The following is a 24,585-nucleotide window of genomic DNA, read 5'->3' as shown; positions in this document are numbered from 1 at the left end:
TCGTGTTGGTATTTCAGGATTCGGACCACGATGGACATGAGCTGCAGCTCTTCGTCTCTCTGGTCTAAAAGAAGGTGAGTTTATTTCTTCACCTCGTTGAGGTTCAGAGTTTCAACCATTTAAAACATATCGTTCTCGCCTCACATTTCCTGGTCTAAAGGTTGATTCCTCTTCCAAGCCTTTATACACTCTTGGTCAAAAGGGGCGTTCTGTCATGCTGACAAGCTCTCTGACTTCACTCGGGCGTGGCTACTTAATGTGCAAAGGATATCAAAAACTATCTCATTAGAAAACTAAAATCACACGTCTATCACTTTTCATTTTGTATTCACAACATATTGGATGAGAACTTGACAGATAAAGGGGGTATCCTTTCCAAGCTACAGTATTTGGTCCACACAGTTTAATAACATCACAAAATGAAAAACAAAATGACATTTGTTTTCTACATCTCCCCACTGACCATTTCCCACATCGTTACGTTAGAAATATTGTTATATTATTCACTTTTTGGGCGTTAGTTTTTGGCGGACAAAAGTGTCTGTGAACAATGTCATTCCTTTGCTTCAGGCCTGGGCAATTCCAGTCCTCAGGGGCCTGATTGGTGTCGCACTTTCTCCCCATCCCTAGCAAACTCACCTGATTTTTAAACGAATTGCATTTTTAACTGAAGATCATGATTTTAGTTTAGTTTTTTTTAGCTGGGACAAAAGTGACACCAATCAGGCCCCCGAGGGCTGGAGGTTCCCAGGCCTGCGTTTGGTTGATACTAAAGAGCAAGGGGGAGTGTCTGTCTCTACACGACCGGGTCCAGCAGCCCCCAAACCCGTCTGATCTGTTGCATTCTGATCCTCACAGGACAGCCATGACACCTTTTTTAATATCCAGATTCACTCAACAGCCATATGAGTGTCAGATTACATAATGTCAGGCTTTTGACCCTGTTAGTTCTCATCCATACCACTAGGTGGCATGAACCATAGAGTTGTTGTGCATACAAACACATACTTGTCACATCAATGTGTATAAAACTTGGATGACTGACAGGGGGTGCTGTATTGAAGTGACCGCACAGCCATTTTGGTACTCCTGCATTGTAAAATATATTTCAGAAGCTATAGAAATTTAACATCAACATGAGTTTTTAGAAGGTATATTCTATTACAGTCACCTTAATGCATACTTACAAATTATGTGAACTGAACATAAGAATATATACACTAGTTGTCAAAGTTTGGGGACACCTACTCATTCCAGGATTTTTTTATTTTTACTATATTCTATTCTATTGTAGAATAACAGTGAAGACATCAAAACTATGAAATAACACATATGGAATAATGTAGTAAACAAAAAAGTGTTAAACAGATCAAAATATTTTATATTTGAGATTCTTCAAAGTAGCCATCCTTTGCCTTGATGACAGCTTTGCACACTTGGCATTCTCTCAACCAGCTTCACCTGGAATGCTTTTCCAACAGTCTTGAAGGAGTTCCCACATGCTGAGCACTTACTGGCTGCTTTTTCTTCACTCTGCTGTCCAACTCATCCCAAACCATCTCAATTGGGTTGAGGTCAGGTGATTGTGGAGGCCAGGTCATCTGATGCAGCACTCCATCACTCTCCTTCTTGGTCAAATAGCCCTTACACAGCCTGGAGGTGTGTTGCGTTATTGTCCTGTTGAAAACAAATGATAGTCCCACTAAGCGCAAACCAGATATGATGGTGTATCGCTGCAGAATGCTCATCAGACCAAAGGACAGATTTCCACTGTTCTAATGTCCATTTGTTCATGTTGTTGGCCCAAGCAAGTCTCTTCTGCTTATTGGTGTCCTTTAGTAGTGGTTTCTTTGCTGCAATTCAATCATGAAGGCCTGATTCACACAGTCTCGTGACGTGTCTGTTAAATACCTCATCCTCTGCAGCAGAGGTAACTCTAGGTCTTCCTTTCCTTTGGCAGTCTTCATGAGAGCCAGTTTCATAGTGCTTGATGGTTTTTGCGACTGCACTTGAAGAAACATTCAAATTTCTTGACATGTTCCGGATTGACTGACCTTCGTGTCTTAAAGTAATGATGGACTGTCATTTCTCCTTGCTTATTTGAGCTGTTCTTGCCATAATATGGACTTAGCCTTATTTGGTAAAAGACCATCTTCTGTATACCCCTCACCCTACCTTGTCAGAACACATCTGATTTAGCTCAAACTCATTGAGGAAAGAAATTCCACAAACAAATGTTTAACAAGGCACTACTGTTAATTGAAATGCATTCCAGGTGACTACCTCATGAAGTTGGTTGAGAGAATGCAAAGCGTGTGCAAAGCTGTCATCAAGGCAAAGGTTGGCTACTTTGAAGAATCTCAAATATAAAATATATTTTGATTTAACACTTTTGCTTGCTACATGATTCCATATGTGTTACTTAATAGTTTTGATGTCTTCACTTTTATTCTACAATGTAGAAAATAGGAAAAATAAAGAAAATCCCTTGCCTGAGTATGTGTGTCAACTTTTGACTGGTTATTTATTTAAAGGGAGTACTAACTGAACCATACATAGCATCAGCGGTCCAAGGGTTTCTTTTTTAAAATATATATTATATATATACATACATACATACATACATACATACATACATACATACATACATACATACATACATACATACACACACAAGCTTGGTTTGATTGTCCTATAGTCAGTCACCCAAGAACGGACCTGCACCTCTGAGACCTTTTTAGAAGTCTGTTTCACCACTGTCTGAATTATTTATGCCACAGTGAAAAATAGATGCAGCTGCTCTTGAGGTTTTACACTAGTCGATCACTCCCATGGGCTATGGTCCTTTGTCAGTGGTGTGTGTTTGATGTATGTAACTTGTCATGGGTGTGTATTTTATTTATGGGAGTTGTATTCATCAAGGGGAGGGTAACACTCTACCTCTTCACAAAGCAGTTGACAAGAAACCACAGAAATATACAAGAAGTGTTGTGATATCCTCTGTCTTCCTGAGAATGATCAGCAGGAAGTCCAACACAGCAGGTCTTTGGTAATTACGATGATGCAGTTTGGCTACTGTAGTTTCAAGAGAACTGTACTGTAGCCTCCGATGAGCTGATGTTGGGGTTTCAGGTGGTGACGGATGTTTCTCAGATGTGCGTCACACATTTTTGTAATGTTGCTTGGAAATTTACAACAAATTGTAGAATTTTGATTGACACATTTTTTAAATAGTGGGCTATGTAGTGCCACTGGCATAAGTGTTTTACTAATTGAAATGTAATATGCTTATTATAACCCATTAGCCATTTTCACTTTTAATAAAGCACTAACTTGTAATTGTTTGGTTCCACACTGACCTCTCTCCTCTCTTTTAGGGTACAGTGTTTAGCCTGGAGGAAGAGGAGGAGCAGGGCGTGATCATAGCCGAGGACAGCAACGACATCTACATCCTGTCTGGAGAACAGCTTCCTGGCCAGCTCAGTCCCCCCGCGTCGCTGCTGGGCACCGGAGACAGCAGTGGGCCGGGCAGCTGGCAGACAGAGAGCTTACCCGTGTCTCTGGCAGGCAACGATTCCTGGGCACAGGTGAGCATGATGGACCACCCCGAAGATGTCAAGAGTCTGGACAGCAACGAGGGCACCCTGGCTGAGGAGCGCAGTGAGAACAACTCCTCCAACTCTGACATTGTGCACGTGGAGCGAGAGGACGCAGAGGAGGGTGAGGGCGGGGCCGAGTTGCAGGAGAGCATGCTGAGTGTGCTGGGGACGGAGAGCGAGCTGGCTGAGCTGAGGGCAGAGTTTAGGGATGACACCCTGCTTCCTGTCCCAGCAGCCCCAGAGCCGGTGGTGGTATATCTGGAGGAGCCGGTCATCATAGAGACGCCTGCTCCCCTGTCGGCGGTTCTGTCAGAGCTGCATTCGTCTGTCCCCGTGTCAGAGCCTGAGCCCTCTGCTCCAGACCCTATGATTGAGCCTGAGCCTGCCCCTGTTGTGGAGGCAGCACCACCATCCCCCGCCAAGGCACCCTCTACTCCCCCATCAGCAAAGCCTGTTCCAGAGCCAGTCGCAGCACCGCCAGAGCCAGAGGAGTCCCAGCCTGAATCTCAGTCAGAGACTGTGCTGGAGCCGGCTGCAGCGCCCCTCCTGGAGGCACTCCCAGCTCCTGTGGCCCTAGCTGAGGAGCCCCCGGTGCAGACGGAACCAGAACCCAAGTCAGAGATCCCAGTGCTGCTGTATGGTGGAGCTGCTCTGGTGGCCCTAGCTGCTGTGGTGACCTGGGGAATCATGACCCACCGGAAGAAGTAGCCTAGTAGTGCTCCTGAACCGGGTTGCAGACCTCACTTACTCCCTGGTCCCTGCTGCTAGCAGTACTCCTGAACTGGGTTGCAGACCTCACCTCCTCCCTTGTCCCTGCTGCTAATCTGGGCTGCTGGGCCTGCCACTACCAGGTGGACACACCATGTGAACAATTACTTATTTTCCTTCTCTCCATTTTTGTTTTCCCCCATTCTCCTCTCTGCTCATCTGGCAATTTGATATGTTTTTCTTCAGTTGCTGCCTCCAACCCATCACGTCTCAATTTTCTAGTGGTTTCTATGTTTTCTGGGTGCTTGGTTGTTCGATGCCATGCGGATGCACGTCAGACACACCCTGTTTGTATGTTACTCTCTCGGCTGGAGCTCGGTGTACTGTACCTCTTTGTCCTCAGAGCCTAGTGGGTGTAGCGCAGAAGTCAGAATTCCCTGTTCTATTGCAAGGGAAGCTATTCCAATATTTTCACATACAAAAATTTAAGTTCTGATTACATTATGTCCTCTGAAAAGCAAACCTGTCTTCAAGGATTAGATGAGCATGTTTGTTTTTTTATGGCAATCATGATTAGACTTTTTGTTTTTAGAATTCACTGTACTGGAGACACTACTGTGTCTATAAAAGCACTTGATAGGCACTTGATAGGGATTAATAATATCGCACTTGATAGGGATTAATAATATCGCACTTGATAGGGATTAATAATATCGCACTTAAATGGAAAGTAGATACACATGACCAAAAGTATGTGGACAAGTATGCTTGTCGAACATCTCATTCCAAAAGCAAGGGCATTAATATGGAGTTGGTCCCCTCTTTGCTGCTATAACAGCCTCTACTCTTCTGGGAAGGCTTTCCACTAGATGTTGGAACATTGCTGCAAGGATATGCTTCCATTCAGTCACAAGAGCATTTGTGAGGTCAGACACTGCTGTTAGGCGATTAGGCCTGGCTCACAGTCAGCGTTCCAATACATCCCAAAGGTGTTCGATGGGATTGAGTTCAGGGCTCTGTGCAAGCCAGTCAAGTTTTTCCACACTGATCTCGTCAAACCATTTCTGTTTGGACCTTGCTTTGTGCACGGGGGCATTGTCATGCTGAGACAGGAAAGGGCCTTCCTGAAACTGTTGCCACAAAGTTGGAAACACAGAATCGTCTAGAATGTCATTGTATGCTGTAGCATTAAGATTTCCCTTCACTGGAACTAAGGGGCCTAGTCCAAACCATGAAATAAAGCCCCAGATCATTATTCCTCTTCCACCTAACTTTACAGTTGGCATTATGCATTGGGGCAGGTAGTGTTCTCATGCCATCAACCAAACCCAGATTTGTCTGTCGGGACTGCCAGATGATGATTCATCGCTCGTGTCCAATGGCGGCGAGCTTTACACCACTCCAGCCGACACTTAGCATTGCAACGGATGTGCCCAAATCCACTAATTTGAAGGGGTGTCCACATGGTGTATGTTTATCTACTTCTTTCCAGTCACTTACATCACCTAAGTGTTATTTTGTTAAGTTTTTGGAAATTGAGGGATTCCACAACTCAATTCATTTTTCACTAACTCATTTCAGTCATTTAGTTACGATTTGTGGTCATATTGCAGTAGTATGACTGCAATTAAATTGATTTTGAATGTAAAAAAAAAAGAGGATAAAGACTACCGCAGTTCACAGCCAGTGGCATAAACTGTTGCGTTTGATTACCAACTATCTCCTTGAAAATAGGCATTTAGATTATCTGGTATAGAACTGTCAATGGTCACTATCAACCTTGTTAACTATTGTGTTTGCGTGAGTGAAATTAAAGCCAGCTCAACCATGATGGCACCATGGTCAATGTTCCATGTACCATGTTCTGTGACAGGGAATGGAGGGTTCGGAATGACTGAACCAAGACAGAATTTCATATTCATTTGTTCAACACGGATACAAGATTTAAATATAAAACTTGAAATCAACTAGTCATCTTTCATCTGATGTTGTGAGACTATAAAATCAAAAGTAGAAATTTAGTTTAATCTTGAATCAATTTATGCTCTCATTCACAACTCCCCCAGTCTAACTTCACAGGGACTGCCTTTCTTCAGCTACCCTGTCAGACCCCTATGTTTTGCCAGGTACCGTTTGTCCCCTCGGCTGGCCCAACTGCCCACCCAGCACTGCCTTGCCGTTCCGCTGTAACCCCATAGCGTGCCTACCTTGTACAGTACAGAGACTTACAAAGCTTAACAGATGTGTGTGCTGGCTTCTTCCCACTGCTACCTAACCTTTTCTTGAAGGGTTCAGCTCCCTCCATTTTCTCAAGTCAGGGTGGTCTGTCCACAACTTGAAGAGTAGGAATGACACATGCCAGCCCTGCCACAGACAATCAACATATGCAACATTCCCACTAAGGGAAACATATCTTCCTGTTAGTTGGGTACAATGTGAATCTAAAAATAAAATCTACACTGTAGGCCTCAGGTGTCAGAGTACAAAACACACTTTTTACTGGGCACTCAGGTCTGATCCAAGTTAAAGTAGTAGTGGTTCCAGCTTTGTGTTCACTGGTCAGTGGATTCCCACAGCTAACTTGGTCAATGTCAACTAAAGATGCACACAACTCAATTCTGTTTAGCCAAGTGTACATACAACCATGTGTGGTTTGGGGTAGTTGTGTGGGAGAGACAAATTACCATAAATGGTTTTGTTCCTCGTTCCATCGAATGCAAATGTACATCAGTTAGATAATAGGTATGCAAATTGTCTGGAAAGTACAGTATGGATGTCAAATCCCCATCTTGGCACTTCACCAACTTCCCTATATGTGCAGTTTGAGACCAGAATACATCATGTAAACTGCATTGTGGTTTTGGACACATGAACAAGTTAATAAAATGTTCCTCCCTTAAATCATTTTTATTACTCTTAAGTGTATTTTTAAATGGATCTCTATGCATACAACAAACAAAGGCATTTTTCAAACACTAACATGGACTTTGAAACAAAAGGGGATTCATCCCCTTTGAGGAAGCCATGTATTGTTACAAAACTGTTGGGAGAACTTGTTACAGAAATCATTTAAGCACAATGTGGAAGTGAGAACAGCAGACGATGCATGACACTTCTCCATCATCCCTTTCGGTATCAGAACTGGTCAAATAAAGCACTGAAGTTTCCAAATCCAGCGGCAAACACTCTTTTCACAAACGATCGAAAGTTATACATTTACGGAGCAGCTTGTTAAGAAAATGAATGTGCCCCTGAACTAAACTAAATGGCCCGCTCAGTGTATGTCCTGAGTGGGGAGTCCGTAGAGTTTGGGGTCTGTTTTGAAGTCACCTGGCCACGGCCGGGTTTATGAACTGAACTGCTGTGCTGAACAGATTACGGAGCAGTAGGGGGGCGTGCTCACACACCCCCTTCACCAGGGTCAGAGTGAGGGCCATGATCACCTTCTCCTGGGGTAGATAGTCCAGCACGGGGCCCAGGCCCTGCTTCTTCACCCACTCCACTTCCAGGGCTAGGTGGTGCTTCCATAGCTGGGGAAACACACAGACAGACTCGTGACATACTTATGGATTGAATTTATACCCGTTACTAGATTAGATTTTATAACCCCTGGTTTCAATTCACAGCAGCAACACCATGATTTGGACATACATTCCTAGACACAAACATATCTACACTGAACAAAAATCTAAATGCAACATGCAAAAATGAATGGTTTTACTGAGTTGCAGTTCATAAGGAAATCCGGTCAATTGAAATCAATTGGATTTCACATGACCAGGCAGGGGAGCAGCCACCCACTGGGGAGCCGGGCCCAGCCAATGTGTTATTCCCTCACAAAAAGGGCTTTATTACAGAAATACTCCAGTTTCATCAGCTGCCCAAGTGGCTGGTCTCAGACGATCCCAAAAAGGGCTGGCATGGTTACACGTGGTCTGAGATGGTTGGATGTACTGCCAAATTCTCTAAAAATGACAGAGGTAGGTTATTGTAGATAAATTAACATTAAGTTCTCTGGCAACAGCTCTAGTGGACGTTCCTGAAGTCAGCATGCCAAATGCACGCGCTCTTATAATACGAGACATCTATGGCATTGTGTTGTGTGACAAACTGCACATTTTAGAGGCCTTTTCTTGTTCCCAGCAGAAGGGGTGGTGTACCTGTGTAATGATGCGGTTTACAGTGGCTTGTAAAAGTATTCATCCCCTTGGCATTTTTCCTATTGTTGCTTTACAACCTGGAATTCAAATATATATATTTTTTTTGGGGGGTTGTATCATTTGATTTACACAATGCGTACCACTTTGAAGATGCAAAATAGTTTTTTGTTAAACAAACCAATAAGACAACTTGAGCGTGCATAACTATTCACCCCTCCAAAGTCAGTACTTTTGAGCCACCTTTTGCAGCAATTACAGCTGCAAGTATCTTGGGGTATGTCAATAGAAGCTTGGCACATCTAGCCACTGGGATTTTTGTCCATTCTTCAAAGCGAAACTGCTCCGGCACCTTCAAGTTGGATTGGTTCCGCTGGTGTACAGCAATCTTTACGTCATACCACAGATTCTCAATTGGATTGAGGTCTGGGCTTTGACTAGGCCATTCCAAGACATTTAAACGTTTCCCCTTAAACCACTCGAGTGTTGCTTTAGCAGTATGCTTAAGGTCATTGTCCTGCTGGAAGGTAAACCTCCGTCCCAGTCTCAAATCTCTGGAAGACTTAAACAGGTTTCCCTCAAGAATGTCCCTGTATTTAGCACCATCCATCATTCCTTCAGTTCTGACCAGTTTCCCAGTCTCCGCCGATGAAAAACATCCCCACATCATATGATGGTGTTCTTGGGGTGATGAGAGGTGTTGGGTTTGTGCCAGACATAGCGTTTTCCTTGATGTCCAAAAATATACATTTTAGGCTCATCTAACCAGAGTATATTCTTCCATATGTTTGGGGAGTCTCCCACATGCCTTTTGGTGAACACCAAACATGTTTGCTTATTTTTTTTCTTCAAGCAATGGCTTTTCTGGCCACTCTTCCGTAAAGCCTAGCTCTGTGGAGTGTACGGCTTAAAGTGGTCCTATGTACCAGATACTCCAATCTCCACTGTGGAGCTTCTTTAGGGTTATCTTCGGTCTCTTCGTTGCCTCTCTGATTAATGCCCTCTGTGCCTGGTCTGTGAGTTTGTGGGCGGCCCTCTCTTGGCAGGTTTGTTGTGGTGCCATATTCTTTAATAATGGATTTTTACATTTTTATTTATTTCACCTTTATTTAACCAGGTAGGCTAGTTGAGAACAAGTTCTCATGTGCAACTGCGACCTGGCCAAGATAAAGCGTAGCAATTCGACAACACAGAGTTACACATGGAATAAACAAAACACACAGTCAATAATACAGTAGAACAAAAGAAAACAAAAAGTCTATATACAGTGAGTGCAAATGAGGTAAGTTAAGGAAATAAATAGGCCATGGTGGCAAAGTAATTACAATATAACAATTAAACACTGGAATGGTAGATCGGCAGAAGATGAATGTGCAGGTAGAGATACTGGGGTGCAAAGGAGCAAAATAAATAAATACCAGTACGGGAATGAGGTAGGTAGATAAATGGGCTATTTACAGATGGACTATGTACAGCTGCAGTGATCTGTAAACTGCTCTGACAGCTGGTGCTTAAAGCTAGTGAGGGAGATGTGAGTCTCCAGCGTCAGAGATTTTTGCAATTCGTACCAGTAATGGGCAGCAGAGAACTGGAAGGAAAGACACCAAAGGAGGAATTCGCTTTGGGGGTGACCAGTGAGATATACCTGCTGGAGCACGTGCTACGAGAGGGTGGCGCTATGGTGACCAGTGAGCTGAGATAAGGAGGTGCTTTACCTAGCAGAGACTTGTAGATAACCTGTAGCCAGTGGGTTTGGCGACGAGTATGAAGCGAGGGCCGACCAACTAGAGCATACAGGTCGCAATGGTGGGTAGTGTATGGGGCTTTGGTGACAAAACGGATGGCACTGTGATAGACTGCATCCAGTTTGTTGAGTAGAGTGTTGGAGGCTATTTTGTAAATGGCATCGCCGAAGTCGAGGATCAGTAGGATGGTCAGTTTTACGAGGGTATGTTTGGCAGCATGAGTGAAGGATGCTTTGTTACGATATAGGAAGCCGATTCTAGATTTAATTTTGGATTGGAGATGCTTAATGTGAGTCTGGAAGGAGAGTTTACAGTCTAACCAGACACCCAAGTGTTTGTAGTTGTCCACGTATTCTAAGTCGGAGCTGTCCAGAGTAGTGATGTTGGACGGGCGAGCAGGTGTGGGCAGCGATCGATTGAAAAGCATGCATTTAGTTTTACTTGCGTTTAAGAGCAGTTGGAGGCCACGGAAGGAGAGTTATGGCATTGAAGCTCGCCTGGAGGTTAGTTAACAGTGTCCAAGGAAGGGCCAGAAGTATACAGAATGATGTCGTCTGCGTATAGGTGGATCAGAGAATCACCAGCAGCAAGAGCAACATCATTTATGTATACAGAGAAGAGAGTCGGCCCGAGAATTGAACCCTGTGGCACACCCATAGAGACTGTCAGAGGTCCCTCTGATTTAACACACTGAACTCTATCAGAGAAGTAGTTGGTAAACCAGGCAAGGCAATCATTTGAGAAACCAAGGCTGTCGAGTCTGCCAATAAGAATGTTGTGGCCAGGTCGATGAATACGGCTGCACAGTAATGTCGCTTATCAATGGCGGTTATGATGTCGTTTAGAACCTTGAGCGTGGCTGAGGTGCACCCATGACCAGCTCTGAAACCAGATTGCATAGCGGAGAAGGTATGGTGGGATTCGAAATGGTCAGTAATCTGTTAACTTGGCTTTCGAAGACCTCAGAAAGACAGGGTAGGATAGATATAGGTCTGTAGCAGTTTGGGTCTAGAGTGTCACCCCCTTTGAAAAGGGAGATGACCGCGGCAGCTTTCCAATCTTTGGGAATCTCAGACGATACGAAAGAGGTTGAACAGGCTAGTAATAGGGGTCCAGATTGTCTAGCCCCGCTGATTTGCAGGGGTCCAGATTTTGCAGCTCTTTCAGAACATTGGCTATCCTGATTTGGGTAAAGGAGAAATGGTGGGGGCTGTGGAGGGTGCCGGGCAGTTGACCAGGGTAGTGGTAGCCATGTGGAAAGCATGGCCAGCCGTAGAGAAATGCTTATTGAAATTCTCAATTATAGTGGATTTATCAGTGGTGAATTAGTTATGACATCTATGAGGGTGCCCGTGTTTACTGATTTGGGGTTGTACCTCGTAGGTTCATTGATAATTTGTGTGAGATTGAGGGCATGAAGCTTAGTTTGTAGGATGGCCGGGGTGTTAAGCATGTCCCAGTTTAGGTCACCTAGTAGCACGAGCTCAGAAGATAGATGGGGGAGATCAGTTCACATATAGTATCGAGGGCACAGCTGGGGTCAGAGGGAGGTCTATAGCAAGCGGCAACAGTGAGAGACGTGTTTCTGGAAAGGTGAATTTTTAGAAGTAGAAGCTCATTGTTTGGGTACAGACTTAAAGTAATACAGAACATCTTTGCAGTTCTATCTTGGCGGAAAACGTTAGAGTTAGCAATGGAGTTCAGGGTTTTTGGTGGTTTTCCTAAGCCAGGATTCAGACATGGCTAAGACATCTGGGTTGGCAGAGTGTGCTAAAGCAGAGAGTAAAACAAACTTAGGGAGTAGGCTTCTAATGTTAACATGCATGAAACCAAGGCTTTTACGTTTACGGAAGTCAACAAATGAGAGCACCTGGGGGGTGGGAGTGGAGCTAGGCACTGCAGGACCTGGATTAACCTCCACATCACCAGAGGAACAGAGGAGAAGTAGGATAAGGGTACGGCTAAAGACTATACGAACTGGCCGTCTAGCACGTTCAGAACAGAGAGTTTGGGGTTCTGGGCAGGATAGCATAGATTCAAAGCATAGTGTACAGACAAAGGTAAGGTAGGATGTGAGTACATTGGAGGTAAACCTAGGCATTGAGTAATGAAGAGAGATAGTCTCTAGAGATGTTTAAACCAGTTAATGTCATCGCATATGTAGGAGGTGGAACAACATGGTTGGTTAAGGCATATTGAGCAGGGCTAGAGGCTCTACAGTGAAATAAGACAGTAATCGCTAACCAGGACAGTAATGGACAAGGCATATTGATTAGAGAGAGGCATGCGTAGCCAAGTGATCATATGGGTCCAGTGAGTGGTTGGGCTGGCTGGGGACACGGCAATTGACAGTTATCAGGCTAACAGTTAGTAGGCCGGAGCTAAACAAGCTAGCAGCTAGTAGACCAGGACAAGCTAGCAGTTAGCAGGCCGGGTTAGCAAGCAAGCAGTTAGCATGGGCTAGCAGTTAGCAGACCGGGCAGGCAAGCTAGCCGTTAGCAGACCAGGGCCCGGCAGTTTAGCAGTTAGCAGACCGGGTTAGCTAGAAAGTTAGCCTTTGGGGGGGTGTAAATCTGTTTTTGCCTCTTCGTGCGGTGACGTCGATAGACCAGTCGATTGAATGGGGCTCCGTGGGATGTTCAAAGTTTCAGATATTATTTTTATAACCCAACTCTGATCTGTACTTCTCCACAACTTGACCTGTTTAGAGAGCTCCTTGGTCTTCATGGTGCCCCTTGCTTAGTGGTGTTGCAGACTCTGGGGCCTTTCAGAACAGGTGTATCTATACACTTAGATCATGTGACACTTAAATAAAGTCCACCTGTGTGCAATCAAACTAATTATGTGACTTCTGAAGGTAATTGGTTGCTGCTGACATGTATACTGTTGAGTCATCAGCGTACATAGACACACAGGCTTTTTATTCAAGGTCGGTGGAAGGTCAATGGTAAAAACAGACAACAATAATGGCCCTAGCCGGCTCGGCTGCGGTACACCACACTCAACTGAATTTGCATGAGAGAAGCTTCCATTAACGAACACCCTCTTTTCTATTAGATAGGTAACTAGATCCATTATAAGGCAGAGGATGCAAATCCATAACACCTAAGTTTTTTCAGCAATATGTTAGGATCAATGACATCAAAAGCTGCACTGAAGTATAAAAATAATAGCTTTCACAATCTTCTTACTATCAATTTCTTTCAGCCAATCATCAGTCATTTGTGTCAGTGCCGAGCATGTTGAGCCCTTCCCATTAAGCATGCTGAAAGTCTGTTAACTAGTTTTCTGTAAAATAACTATTTGATCAAAACAAAAATCCAAAAGTTTGCTAAGCACTTAAAAGGCTGATTGGTCGGCTGTATGAACTATTAAAGGGTGCTCTGCTATTCTTGGGCAGCGTAATGACCTTTGCCTCCCCCATGTTTGAGGGCACACACTGTTTTCTAGACTAAAATTGAAAATGTGGCAAACAGGAGTCAAAGTATTCCACAACCAACCTCAGCAATTTACCATCCAGGTTTTCAGTACCGGGTGGTTTGTCCTTATTTATATTTTTGTCAACAAAAAAGTTATTAAAGTAGTTGGCAATATCAAAGTTTTTTTTTATAAACAAGCCATCTGCCTCAATGAAGGATGGAACCGAGTTAGCTTTCTTGCCGAGGATTTAATTTAAAGTTCTCCAGAACTATCATTTTATATATAATTTAACTGTTACATAGTATAGTATCTTCTTTCTTTTTAGTGATTTCTAAATTTACTGTATGTTAGCCAGTCTGCTGTGTTGTCAGACTTATTTGCCTCATCCCTCAACCATATAATTTTTAGATTTGCCAGCTTCTTGATATGCCACACCTGTTAGGTGGATGGATTATCTTGGAAAATGAGAAATGCTCACTAACAAAAATGTAATCAAATTTGTGCACAAAATGTGAGAGAAATAAGCCTTTTGTGCACATGGAAAAAATCTAGGATTTTTATTTCAGCTCATGAAACATGGAACCAACACTTTACATGTTGCCCTTATATTTTTGTTCAGTAAAATTCTGAGCAATCCAAGTAACAAGGATTCCAGAAACTTACCCCAATGGAATACTTCTGCAGTTTCTTGGTCAGATTCTCAGCAGCCTGGGCCATCACACTACGCTCAAGCTGATCAGCTATTTCAATCAGCCCTGTAGCGACACCTCTCAGGGCTTCTTCATCGGCAGGGTTATCTGGAGGGCAAAGAGCATGTTAGTCAAAATCATATTGAATATGAACAGCTAAAGTATCCACAATTTGATGTCAACACAGTATCATTTTCAATCACTTACACAACAGTTCAACCCAGATGTGCCAGATCCCTGTCACATAGTACAATAAAGCTAAGATGTACAGCAGTACATATACTGCCCCTTTTCTAATATCCTTTTCATATACAGACAAAAATCACACTATTTTACCATGCCAGCTTTTTTCCATATTTGAAAGGGGTAGGGGGTAAAAACCATGGGGCAATTCCACAGTAACAGAATGCTGTAACTCAGATGTTTCACTTTAAAATGTATGCCAAACAAAAACCAATGATTGCAAAGTTAAACCATACAAGTCATCCTTGTGCATAGAGTTGTATGGTTTGTTGAACTTTGTAATCGTTTTTTTTTTTTGGCATAGTCTCAGAATCATTATTTTACCATGAAATTGCCCCATGGTAAAATAAAACCCACATAAAGATCTAGTCATGATACCTGCATTTTCACAGGTCCTGTAACCAAATACAGGTATTAGGTCTGTGTGAATGTTTCTCTGCTTTTTTTGTAGGTAAACTCATTAACATACCATTTTTTAAAGGTCCAGTGCAATCAAAATTAGGTTTCCCCGTGTTTTGTATCATATTGTACTGATTAAACTAAAGCTATAAAATTGTGAAAGAAATGTATCAGTGCTATTTCCTGATAGTTAGTTGCTGGTTGAAAGTACAATCTACACAGGACCTTCTAATCAGCAGGTTTGCATGGGCGGAAGTTTTGGCTTTCCATGGTGACATCACCATGTGGTAAATTGGTTAATAGACCAATAACAAAAAGAGTTCCAAAGCTCTCTGCTAATGTATTATAGTAAGGTACTTAATTGCTACCCATAAATGTTTTGATATGTATATAAAAACAGCGGCATTGGGCCTTTAACACCTCCCTACTTTGTAATGCAAACAGACCCCATCGTTTAACACCCGCCAAACCTCCCAATTTGCCAGTTACACACTGAATGTATAAAAGGGGTATAACAGCAAATACGTGATCAATAAGGGTCTGTTTGAAAGGGGGTCAAAAAAACATTGTCTTACATCGTGTCTGAAATTAGTGCAAGGTACCCAGCTAGGGATTAATTCTGCTACCATGTTTGCAGAGCACACAGACCAACAACTCATGACCTTCAAGTTACCTATATTCTGCTTGTTTAATCTGGATTTAAGCACAAAACAATATAGAATCAGACGTGTATGGGTCAATCAAGCTCATACTTTTATTCCCTGAGTCATGTTAAGGTAACCAATTTACCAAGGTGCATTTGAAACCTGTCACCAGTAGTGTCATTAATTCAGAAAGACATTTTCTGACCTTGGGATTAAGGTTCAATCTGCACATAGCATAGTTCTGAGATATTGAGCGTCAAAGATTTCACATCCCACATCTCAGAACTGTTTTGTAGAGAATTCCTTGTTCATAACCCATTAAGGTCCTTACTTTAAAAAGGTACCTAAAGTGCAGACTATCAAAATCCTGAGACATTTGTAAATCTGTTTTTTAGGGGATGCAATTGTAGATAGAACCTTATGGTTCTGAAATGTCAATCTGGTTTTGAGGTTCTGACACTTCTGAATTAGACATGTTGAGTTAAGAAAACTATAGCTATTTGAATACATAAATTATAGTGTTATATCTTAGTAAAATAGAATAACACTATTAAATACATTAAGAAATGTATTATGATCATCAGCTGAATTACAGTCACTGAACAATGATGTGACAACATCATTTACTTTAAGATTACTGACTGTTTTTTTGCTTGAGTGGCATTATTGCTGGCTTGACGAGCCTGCCCTAGACCATACATAGAGAGAGAGATGGCAAATACATGTGTATTTGTTCAGGCTTGTGATTAAAGATAGAACCTAAAAGCACCAAGTTCAAATTGGTTTATACAGATAGAGCTTTCCATTTTTTTCACTTTACAATGTACTATGCAGAAATCACTCCACCATTTCCTGGCGTAGAGAATCATTGTACCATCTAAACTGCTGTGAGATCTTACCCATAACCAAAAATAGTATTTTCAGCTGTTACAAAAGTACAAAAACAAAAGTAAAAGAAGCAAAAACGAAACTTGACAACGGGAAGCATAGAAATAGCACACCTAAAACAGATTTACCGCTTCTAAGACTTGCTTTCGATGAGAATAACAGCTCTATAACAGACTGTTCTATGTGAATTTGGTCTAGCCGCCTGACAGTTACATTAACGCAGCTTTAAAATTTACTTAACATAACTGTGACTAACTATTTTTTGACAGAAATGTCAAAACCTTACAGTCTGCAGGTCTTGACTTGTCAAAACTAAGTGAATGTGACTGATGGAATTTCAATCATAGTATAAAAGAAAAACGAAAACAAACCAACTCACCGGGCCATGCCAGCGCAGCCTGAGGCTCAAGCCCCTCTAGTAAGATACTACTGCTGCTGCAGAAGTGTCCATCTGTCTGTAGCTCGCCCTCCTCGTGGATGTTAAGACCCAGACCATTGCCGTTTATGTCCTGGGTTAGCTTCAGCTCCCGGGCCAATGAGTCCAGCTCTATGCGGAGCTCCGCACTGCTGCAGCTCTGCTGTTGAAGGAAAGTCAGAAAGACCAGGGGAGTGCACTGAACATCCCCACAGTCCATCGCTGTTCTTCTACAGGAAAAAGCATAACATAATCTATTAATTGCAATTTCATCAGATATAAACTAGCTCTAAAGTTAGTTTCCTACGAATGCATTTTCACCAAAGTATTTACTAGCTAGCTGAACGTTACCAAGAGGACAGTCAGCAGCTAAGTAGTTAACCTGTAGAAGCGCGCTACATTCGATTCAATTGTGTGCGAACAAAACAAGTCTAGCTAGCTAACGTTCTCTAGCTATTTAGCGTAACGTTTGCCCGTGTTGATGCTAGCAAATAGCAATACACTCAATACTAACATGTTCTCTGTTCACTCACCGTCAAAAAAACACCAAATATATTGGCTGGTAAAGTTCAGCTTGCTTATTACAACTTGAAATAGCTAACAACACACGCTGATTGACACCGCCGAGTCAGAGCTGTTCGCCTTGCTTTCCAGACAACACACGCACCCCATCAGTTTGGGAAAATTGGGGGGTTTGGGACATTTCCCCCCACCGCAGACTGGTTTTACTACATATGTGGCTACATTGGGCTGATTCGATTACGCTGGGTCGTGGAATACCGCCCATGGCCCGTGACATGAGATCAAAAGCGGTGAGGGAGGCGCTCATTCTCAAATGTAACACTATCTGCGCCGCTTGGTCATTTGTCAAAGCATGGTGCATTATCCAGAAACATCTATTTTCTATTAAATACATGTTTTATTTTATATTTTAATTGGGAAGGCAGATAAAGCGTTATCACTTTTGCATTGGAAATACCGAATCCTACTAATTACACGTGCTTAATGAAGTCACTTTTGTTTTATGCCGACGCCACCGTGGGCTTTAAACGGGGCAACTGATTTACCCCGGGACGCTAACCGGTTCCAAATCGAATACCCTCAGTTTCGATGCAAAACACGCCTACACGGGCGTCCAGGCGGGATTAACCGAACTCCGTCATTGTAACTACTATAGTGTGTGTGCCATTTCTCGGAAGATCCAAACTGCGAAACTAAAAAAAATCCTAATTGCGAAGCTAATTTTTGAAGACTCCATTGAAATGGGCTACTTATTAAATAGGGCAAAACGTGATTGTAAACCATTCCAGCCCTGCTGACGTTTTCTAAATCCTAAACCAAATTGCATACATACAGGCTATCCTCAGATCAATAATACCAGGTTTCTTTCAACAAGAAAAATACGCGAGTTTGCATGCTGTAATAAAAAGTGACATGCCCTAACCACACGAAATAGCTGGTCCAAAAACAAGGATTTACAGTAGCATACAATACTTCTCCCATTTCATGACCAGCGCTGACCAATTAAATACTCGATTTTAATGGAGGATGATGTAAGCCAAATTGTTTTGAATCTTCCATACGCTCACGTGATATACTTGTGGGGGTTTCCCCTTCAACCCAGTGCTGTGACTGCAAGATAAGGAAGTAAAGTCATGCTAGGAGTCGGGACCAAACCTTTTACTGAGCAAAACATTGGTCTCAATTGTAAAATGACGCAAAAAAACAATTGCAAATATGGTTAAGTGTGATGAGTGACTGCTTTATCCTTGCATTTAATGTTAGACATTTTAGGTCAAATGTAAAATACTGACCCCAAACGAGGGTATTGGTTTAGGTCTAATCACATAAATTGTTAACTCTATGGTGGTTTACGGTCAGAGAAATTAACATGAATATGAGTAATAAACATGCAAGTGGCTACCCCTTGAAATATAACTGGTGGAAGAACAGATTTTATTAACACAGTTCTGTACCAATAGATAAACTCCTCTAAATCATCTGGAAAGTCCCACAGTTAATGTGGTTTCCGTAATTCCGATGCCCTTTGATAAACCATTAAAGTGCGACTTTAATGAAAGACAAACATGTAAAGCAGCTAAACTATGTGTTTCTAGTGTCCTTATGATGAAATACTCTTTAGATGTTTCAGTGGTCTACACTTTCAAAGCCAAACATATTACAAAGAACTCAAGCCTGAGGGCCATTTCATAAGACCTTAAAAGTTTATTTACATTGTAAAAAGCAACAAATCACTGATGTTAATAAAACATTGCTGACTTGGCATTGCATTCACTGGTGTCTGCAGCAGTTCTCAATGGCCCAAATTATTGCAAAGTAAAACCTACTACTCCACAAAAGTTAAACACTGAACGGCAGAAGTGCTACACAAGGAATTAATGGAGTTTTGCATCAAATCCTTCCCGCTTTGATATAAATTAGTCCAACATACTGCGATTCTACGACACTGATGCACAAAATAAAACCACCACAGGCTCTTCTAGGTAACTTTTTACCTTGCTGCTCATCAAGTTACATTGAGCCAGTCTAAGAAGTCCCTTGAGTCAGGGGAAAGTCCAATACTTTGCAGCAAGGAAAATCAGTATTCTGGTACTTCCAATAAGGCCCAGCATGTGATCACCTTTCACACTCCATACCCTGGGCATCCAAAGCTCACGGACCGGGCAGCATTCCTACCGACCAGCCTCCGCCCAGCTTTGGGCAAAGACCCTGTATTAATGGGATGCTGTAGACTAGGGGGGAAAGCCTGCTGTGGGGACAGTGTTGACAAACGAGCCTCCTGCAGCTCTCTGTGGAGGAATCGAGAGAGGGTGTTTATGTACATGGAATAATTCACTTTAATAGTTTGAAAGCATAAATCATTTCTTCAGTCTCATACTTTATGTACCCCAGCCTTACTGATCAAGTCATTATATAAACAACCAGCAGGAATTTTGTGCAGTGGTATAAAGAACTTCAAATACTACTTAAGTCATTTTGGGGTTCTGTACTTTACAATTGACAACTTAACGCCATTACATTCCTAAAGAAAATAAGTTTACTTTTTATTCCATACATTTTCCCCTGACAACCAGAAGTACTTTTTTGAATGCTAAGCAGGACAGGAAAATGGTCCAATTCACACACGTATCAAGAGAACATCCCTGATCATCCCGACTGCCTCTGATTTGGCACTCATTAAACACAAATGCTTAATTTTGTAAATTATGTCGTGTTGGAGTGTGCCCCAGACTATCCGTGAACAAAAAACAAAATCATGCCATCTGGTTTGCCATAAGGAATTTGAAATTATTTACACTGTTGGTACTTAAATGTATTTAAAAATAAAATAATTTTACTCAGGTAGTATTTTACTGGGTGAGTTTTACTTGAGTCATTTTCTGTTAAACCATCTGTACTTTTACTAATGTATGACAATTGGGTACTTTTTCCAGCACTGCTTTTGTGCTACAGGGGAGAAATACATTTTTCTGTTTCATATTAACTGCGCCCCCTAATGGAGAGTTCAACCAAGTTCTATGCAAACGACATCTCTGCCCTCACTTTTCCAGCATGGCTGTCCTGAACCTCTCCACATTGAGCTCTCTGCGCAGTTGAGCAGCAAGCTTCCCAGTCCTCTCCTTCCTCAAAAAAGGTTGTCTGCATAGCGCTGACGCAGAGGGTCGTTGAGATGGCTCCGGATCCAGCAGAGTCTGAGACACACAAAGACAGCTTATCCCAAACAGCTGCTAATGTAGCAAAGGCAAGAGATAAACCTTGGAACATTTGTCGATCTAGAATGAAAAGCAAATCAGTGTGTTGACTTAGCTTTGTGTGTGGTACTGGTTAATATCTGTCCCTTCCTAAACTGTGAATACCTCTGCACATTTGTATTTTAACTAGGCAAGACAAGAACAATTTCTTATTTACAATGATGGCCTACATTGATCTGGTACTCCCTGTACATAGCTCCATTCTTCTGTATTTTATTCATCATGTTAGTTACTATTTTAAAGACTCTGCATTATTGGGAAAGGCTCATAAGAAATTATTTCACTATAAAGTCTACACCAGCTGCATTCAGCACATGCTCAATAAAATGTGATTTAATTTGTATTACAAAAAAATATATTCAGCTGGCATTTCATAAGAAGCTCCATAGATCACATACAAAGCACACCAAGGAGAAAAACAAAACAAGATGGTGTAAAAGAAAAAGGTAGAAGAGTGCAGACATGACCAAAATAAGTACAGTTAAGTAAATTATGGGTACATGTGGTACCTGAATGAGACTTCTGAAAGCAGGGGAGAGCTCCTGGGGCAGGCTGGGTAACTGTGCCCGTCTGAGACTGTGCCATTCATCTCCATTCTGAGGGAGAGGGGGCGACCCTGCTGCCAGCAGCACAGTCAGGCCTAGTGCAAATATGTCCGCCTTAGGCAGATTGCTGTAGTCCTGGGCAGCAGGGAGAAGCAGGGGATACAAGGTGTACATTCAAACAAACATAAGTAGTCAATAGAGCCACAACTTTCACCGTACCTCATGCAGGACCTCGCTGGCGAGGAAGCGGCTGTCCCCCTCCTCTACTTGTGGACTGCTGCTGGATGTCACATGGCCCAGGTCACCTGCAAAGACAAACAGGAATCATAGATGGCATCTCAATGACACAGTGAACCAAAGCTAGGAGTGAAAATGTGATATTTAGTAAACTACTACCAATTTTATAAACCACCCCTGTTGAAGGGCCTCCGTCCTCTTCCTCCTCACTCGCTCCACCTGCACTCGAGCATTGGCAGATGAAGATATTACCTACAAATAAGAGCGGGGTGAGAAACAGTGGAAGTGAGGAGTATACATTGCTGTGAATGAGAAGAAATAAAGAGGAGACTCACTGGGTTTAATGTCTAGGTGCACAAGGCCAGAGCTGTGAATATACTTGAGACCCATGGAAACGTGCAGAAGTAGATCCCGCAACTCCAGCTCTGGAAACAGCTCTCCACTTGCCTCCTTCTCTAATATGGCATCGTGGAGACTCCCACCTGCATTGTTTACAACACAGTACATCGAGATGCGCAAACAAAAAGTCTCATACATCAATCCAGCCATCTTACTGACAAACACTTATTCAACCAAAAAGTCAGTGTTCCTTCCCCCTGCCAATATTCAGTCATTTAGATTAGATTTATTTAATCACATGCACAGGGTCATACATGTCGTTGCAGTGTACAGTGAAATACTTATGCACCAATTGTGCAGGTGAGAATGAAACAAAACTTTTAAAAAAATAATATCAGTCTACCGTCACAATACTCATTCTGTATGATCATGTGATCATCTTCAGCCCATGCTGAGTAATAGCGGACAACATGGGGGTGATGCCCAAGTACAGCGTGTGCATACACCTCCTTTAAGGCCAGCTGCCTGGGGACAAAAGGAGACATAATTTACAAACCTCATCATTACATACTGCAAATAATAAAATACAACATCTCAACAACCCTCAACATTTGAGATCAGGGGTTTGAAACTCATTCCATAGAGGGCCTAGCATCTGCAGCTTTCAGGTTTTTCCCCTTTCAATTAAGACTTAAACAACCAGGTGAGGGGAGATCTTAACAAATTATTGACCTTAAATTCATCAATCAAGTACAAGGGAGGAGCGAAATCCTGCAGACACTCTGCCCTCCGTGGAATGAGTTTGACATGTGTTGTAGATGATCGTTTTCCTATTCTCACGCTGATCATAAGGCCCAGGCTATTCTTAAACAGTGTGAGGCCGGTGGTGCTGACTCACTCATTGGCAGACCCGGCAAGTGGTCGGCGAGAGCGCTTGATGGCGTACAAGCAGCCGTCCAGCCTCTTCACACACTTGCACACCACTCCAAACTCCCCCGCACCGATGTGTCCAAGCTCCAGAAATTCACTCTCATACCTAGACAGCATGAAAGCCTGGACAGCCTGCCTCTGCACAGACAGACGGAGGACAAAAGCAGGAAGTTGGAGTGTGAATGGCAGAATTAGGAGGGACAGAGGAAACGGCCAAGAGTTGAACTTAGTGACTAAATGAGCCGTGGACAGGCAGGGGAGAGCCAGCTGTTCAATGGACAAAGATAGTTTGTACCTTGGACGGGAGAAATGCATCATCATCCTCCTCTGATGACGTATGGCTCGGTTTCATTCTAAAAGATGAGATGATAACTTCACAAAACCCACTCAGTCTCAAAACACTATAGAGACTCAGATGGCCTTGCTACCATGTGCTATTACACAATCACCAAAACAATACCATTTCCAATCGCAACCAAACCCTTAGTTGGGTTACCTGCATCCATAGTCGTCATAGTCACTCCTCCGACTCTTCCTCTTGTAGTGCTCCCTGGTCCTGTGGAACGTGTCGGGGGTGAAGGGGTTCACATTGACAGAGGGCATGCGGCTGCACTGGGCAGGGTCAGTGGAAGTGGCGAAACGCAGAGCCCTCTGATTGCGGCATATCTTGGTGCTGGAACTAGGCAGAGCTGACTTGGACAGCAGACTCTTGGGTGAAGAGGGATGTGGAGACATAAATCCTTCTGACATGTAAAAATGCACTTAATTCCAGGATTTTACATTGGAGGTAGCTACACATTGTAATGTGTAATGATTTGAATAGTTTCAGATGAAAGAAATCAAAAAAGTGATCCATGAGGGCATGGTCCTCTGTAGCTAAGTTGATAGAGCATGGAGTTTGCAACGTCAGGATAGCAGGTTTGATTCTTGGGAATACCCAGATGTAAAATGTATGCACACATGACTAAGTCGCTTTGGATAAAAGCATCTGCTAAATGGCATATATTATACATATGATAAATGTCCACACACCTTGGGAGTACTGGGGGAGTCACAGAGCCTCAGTTTCCTCCAGGCAGCATAGGGAATGGGGGTGGTCGGTGAAACTGGGATGGATGGGGATATGGTGAAGCTCCTGGTGCAATGACGCTGCACTATGGGTGTCCTGCACACAGAGTTGGGACTTAGGATCTGAGGATTTCTGGAGCTCCATTCATCCAGACTGCTGTCACTACCCTCTTCCTCGCCACAGCTTGAGAAGTCCAAGTTTTGCACCATCCAGTCACTTCCCATGGCCATCCCTGACTCAAGGAGTTCTAGAAGACAGGCACTGATAGTGAAGTGATTCTTCCATGATGAAACAAAGGGTCAATAAAGGGATAACCTAGTGAAAATGACTTGTTCCTTACCTTGAAAGCAATATGGAGGAGGCTGCTTTCAAGGTAACACATTTATTTTTCGAAAATTAGTTCATTTCTGTTAAAGGGATAATTTAACTAAAACACCCGAATCCCTTGTAGTTCTCACATGGTTACACGCATGGCCTACTAAGAAATTCATGTTTGGGAATGTGAGACAGGCGATTGGATCAATAGCACTAAATGTATAATGTATTCCTTACTTTTAAATATTGTCCAATAATTTTAAAGTTTGAATGAATACACGTCTGAATTACTTACGATCAAGTTGCCTACCAGAACACCAGGTTTGAATTTAGCTGAGTATGTTAATAAGCAGATTATATTTAAACTAATTAGAAACGTCATCTATCAAGTTGACCTCTTTACTGCATCCTATTGGCTGAATGTAATGTATGTCATAAATAAACACACCTTATTTTAAAGGCACAGTAGT

At 42.6% G+C, this 24,585-nt stretch overlaps 3 protein-coding genes across 5 annotated transcripts in view; 1 reads left to right on the top strand and 2 right to left on the bottom strand.

Moving 5' to 3' along the window:
- Positions 1-7,211, top strand: part of bcl2l13 (BCL2 like 13) — a 38,598-nt gene extending 31,387 nt beyond the window's left edge. The window contains exon 7 of the mRNA XM_035789817.2: positions 3,378-7,211. Coding sequence (XP_035645710.1) covers positions 3,378-4,307 — 930 coding nt within the window. The 3' untranslated portion in view covers positions 4,308-7,211. The remainder of the gene's footprint in view (positions 1-3,377) is intronic.
- Positions 7,191-17,646, bottom strand: bida (BH3 interacting domain death agonist). Its single transcript, XM_035789816.2, has 4 exons — positions 17,441-17,646; positions 16,872-17,137; positions 14,293-14,426; positions 7,191-7,837 (listed from the first exon to the last, which is right to left on the bottom strand). The coding sequence occupies exons 2-4, from the start codon at positions 17,125-17,127 to the stop codon at positions 7,634-7,636; spliced, it is 594 nt and encodes a 197-aa protein (XP_035645709.1). The 5' UTR covers positions 17,128-17,137; positions 17,441-17,646; the 3' UTR covers positions 7,191-7,633.
- Positions 17,647-19,109: 1,463 nt separating this feature from the next.
- On the bottom strand, positions 19,110-24,488 carry wee2 (WEE2 oocyte meiosis inhibiting kinase). 3 transcript variants are annotated; one of them, XM_035789811.2, is made up of 12 exons: positions 24,411-24,488; positions 23,764-24,047; positions 23,228-23,439; positions 23,027-23,084; positions 22,700-22,869; positions 22,205-22,326; positions 21,798-21,944; positions 21,622-21,714; positions 21,445-21,530; positions 21,190-21,360; positions 20,472-20,620; positions 19,110-19,717 (listed from the first exon to the last, which is right to left on the bottom strand). In XM_035789811.2, the coding sequence occupies exons 2-12, from the start codon at positions 24,028-24,030 to the stop codon at positions 19,552-19,554; spliced, it is 1,641 nt and encodes a 546-aa protein (XP_035645704.1). In that variant the 5' UTR covers positions 24,031-24,047; positions 24,411-24,488; the 3' UTR covers positions 19,110-19,551. The 3 variants fall into 3 exon arrangements, with proteins under 3 accessions (XP_035645704.1, XP_052322006.1, XP_035645705.1); XM_052466046.1 differs by lacking the exon at positions 24,411-24,488 and adding an exon at positions 24,141-24,362; XM_035789812.2 differs by lacking the exon at positions 19,110-19,717 and having other exon boundaries at positions 20,555-20,701.
- Between the last annotated feature and the right edge of the window lie 97 nt (positions 24,489-24,585).

This window comes from Oncorhynchus keta, chromosome 17, assembly GCF_023373465.1.
Source record: "Oncorhynchus keta strain PuntledgeMale-10-30-2019 chromosome 17, Oket_V2, whole genome shotgun sequence".
Classification (NCBI taxonomy): domain Eukaryota; kingdom Metazoa; phylum Chordata; class Actinopteri; order Salmoniformes; family Salmonidae; genus Oncorhynchus; species Oncorhynchus keta.
This window is presented reverse-complemented; position numbering and strand designations above follow the sequence as displayed.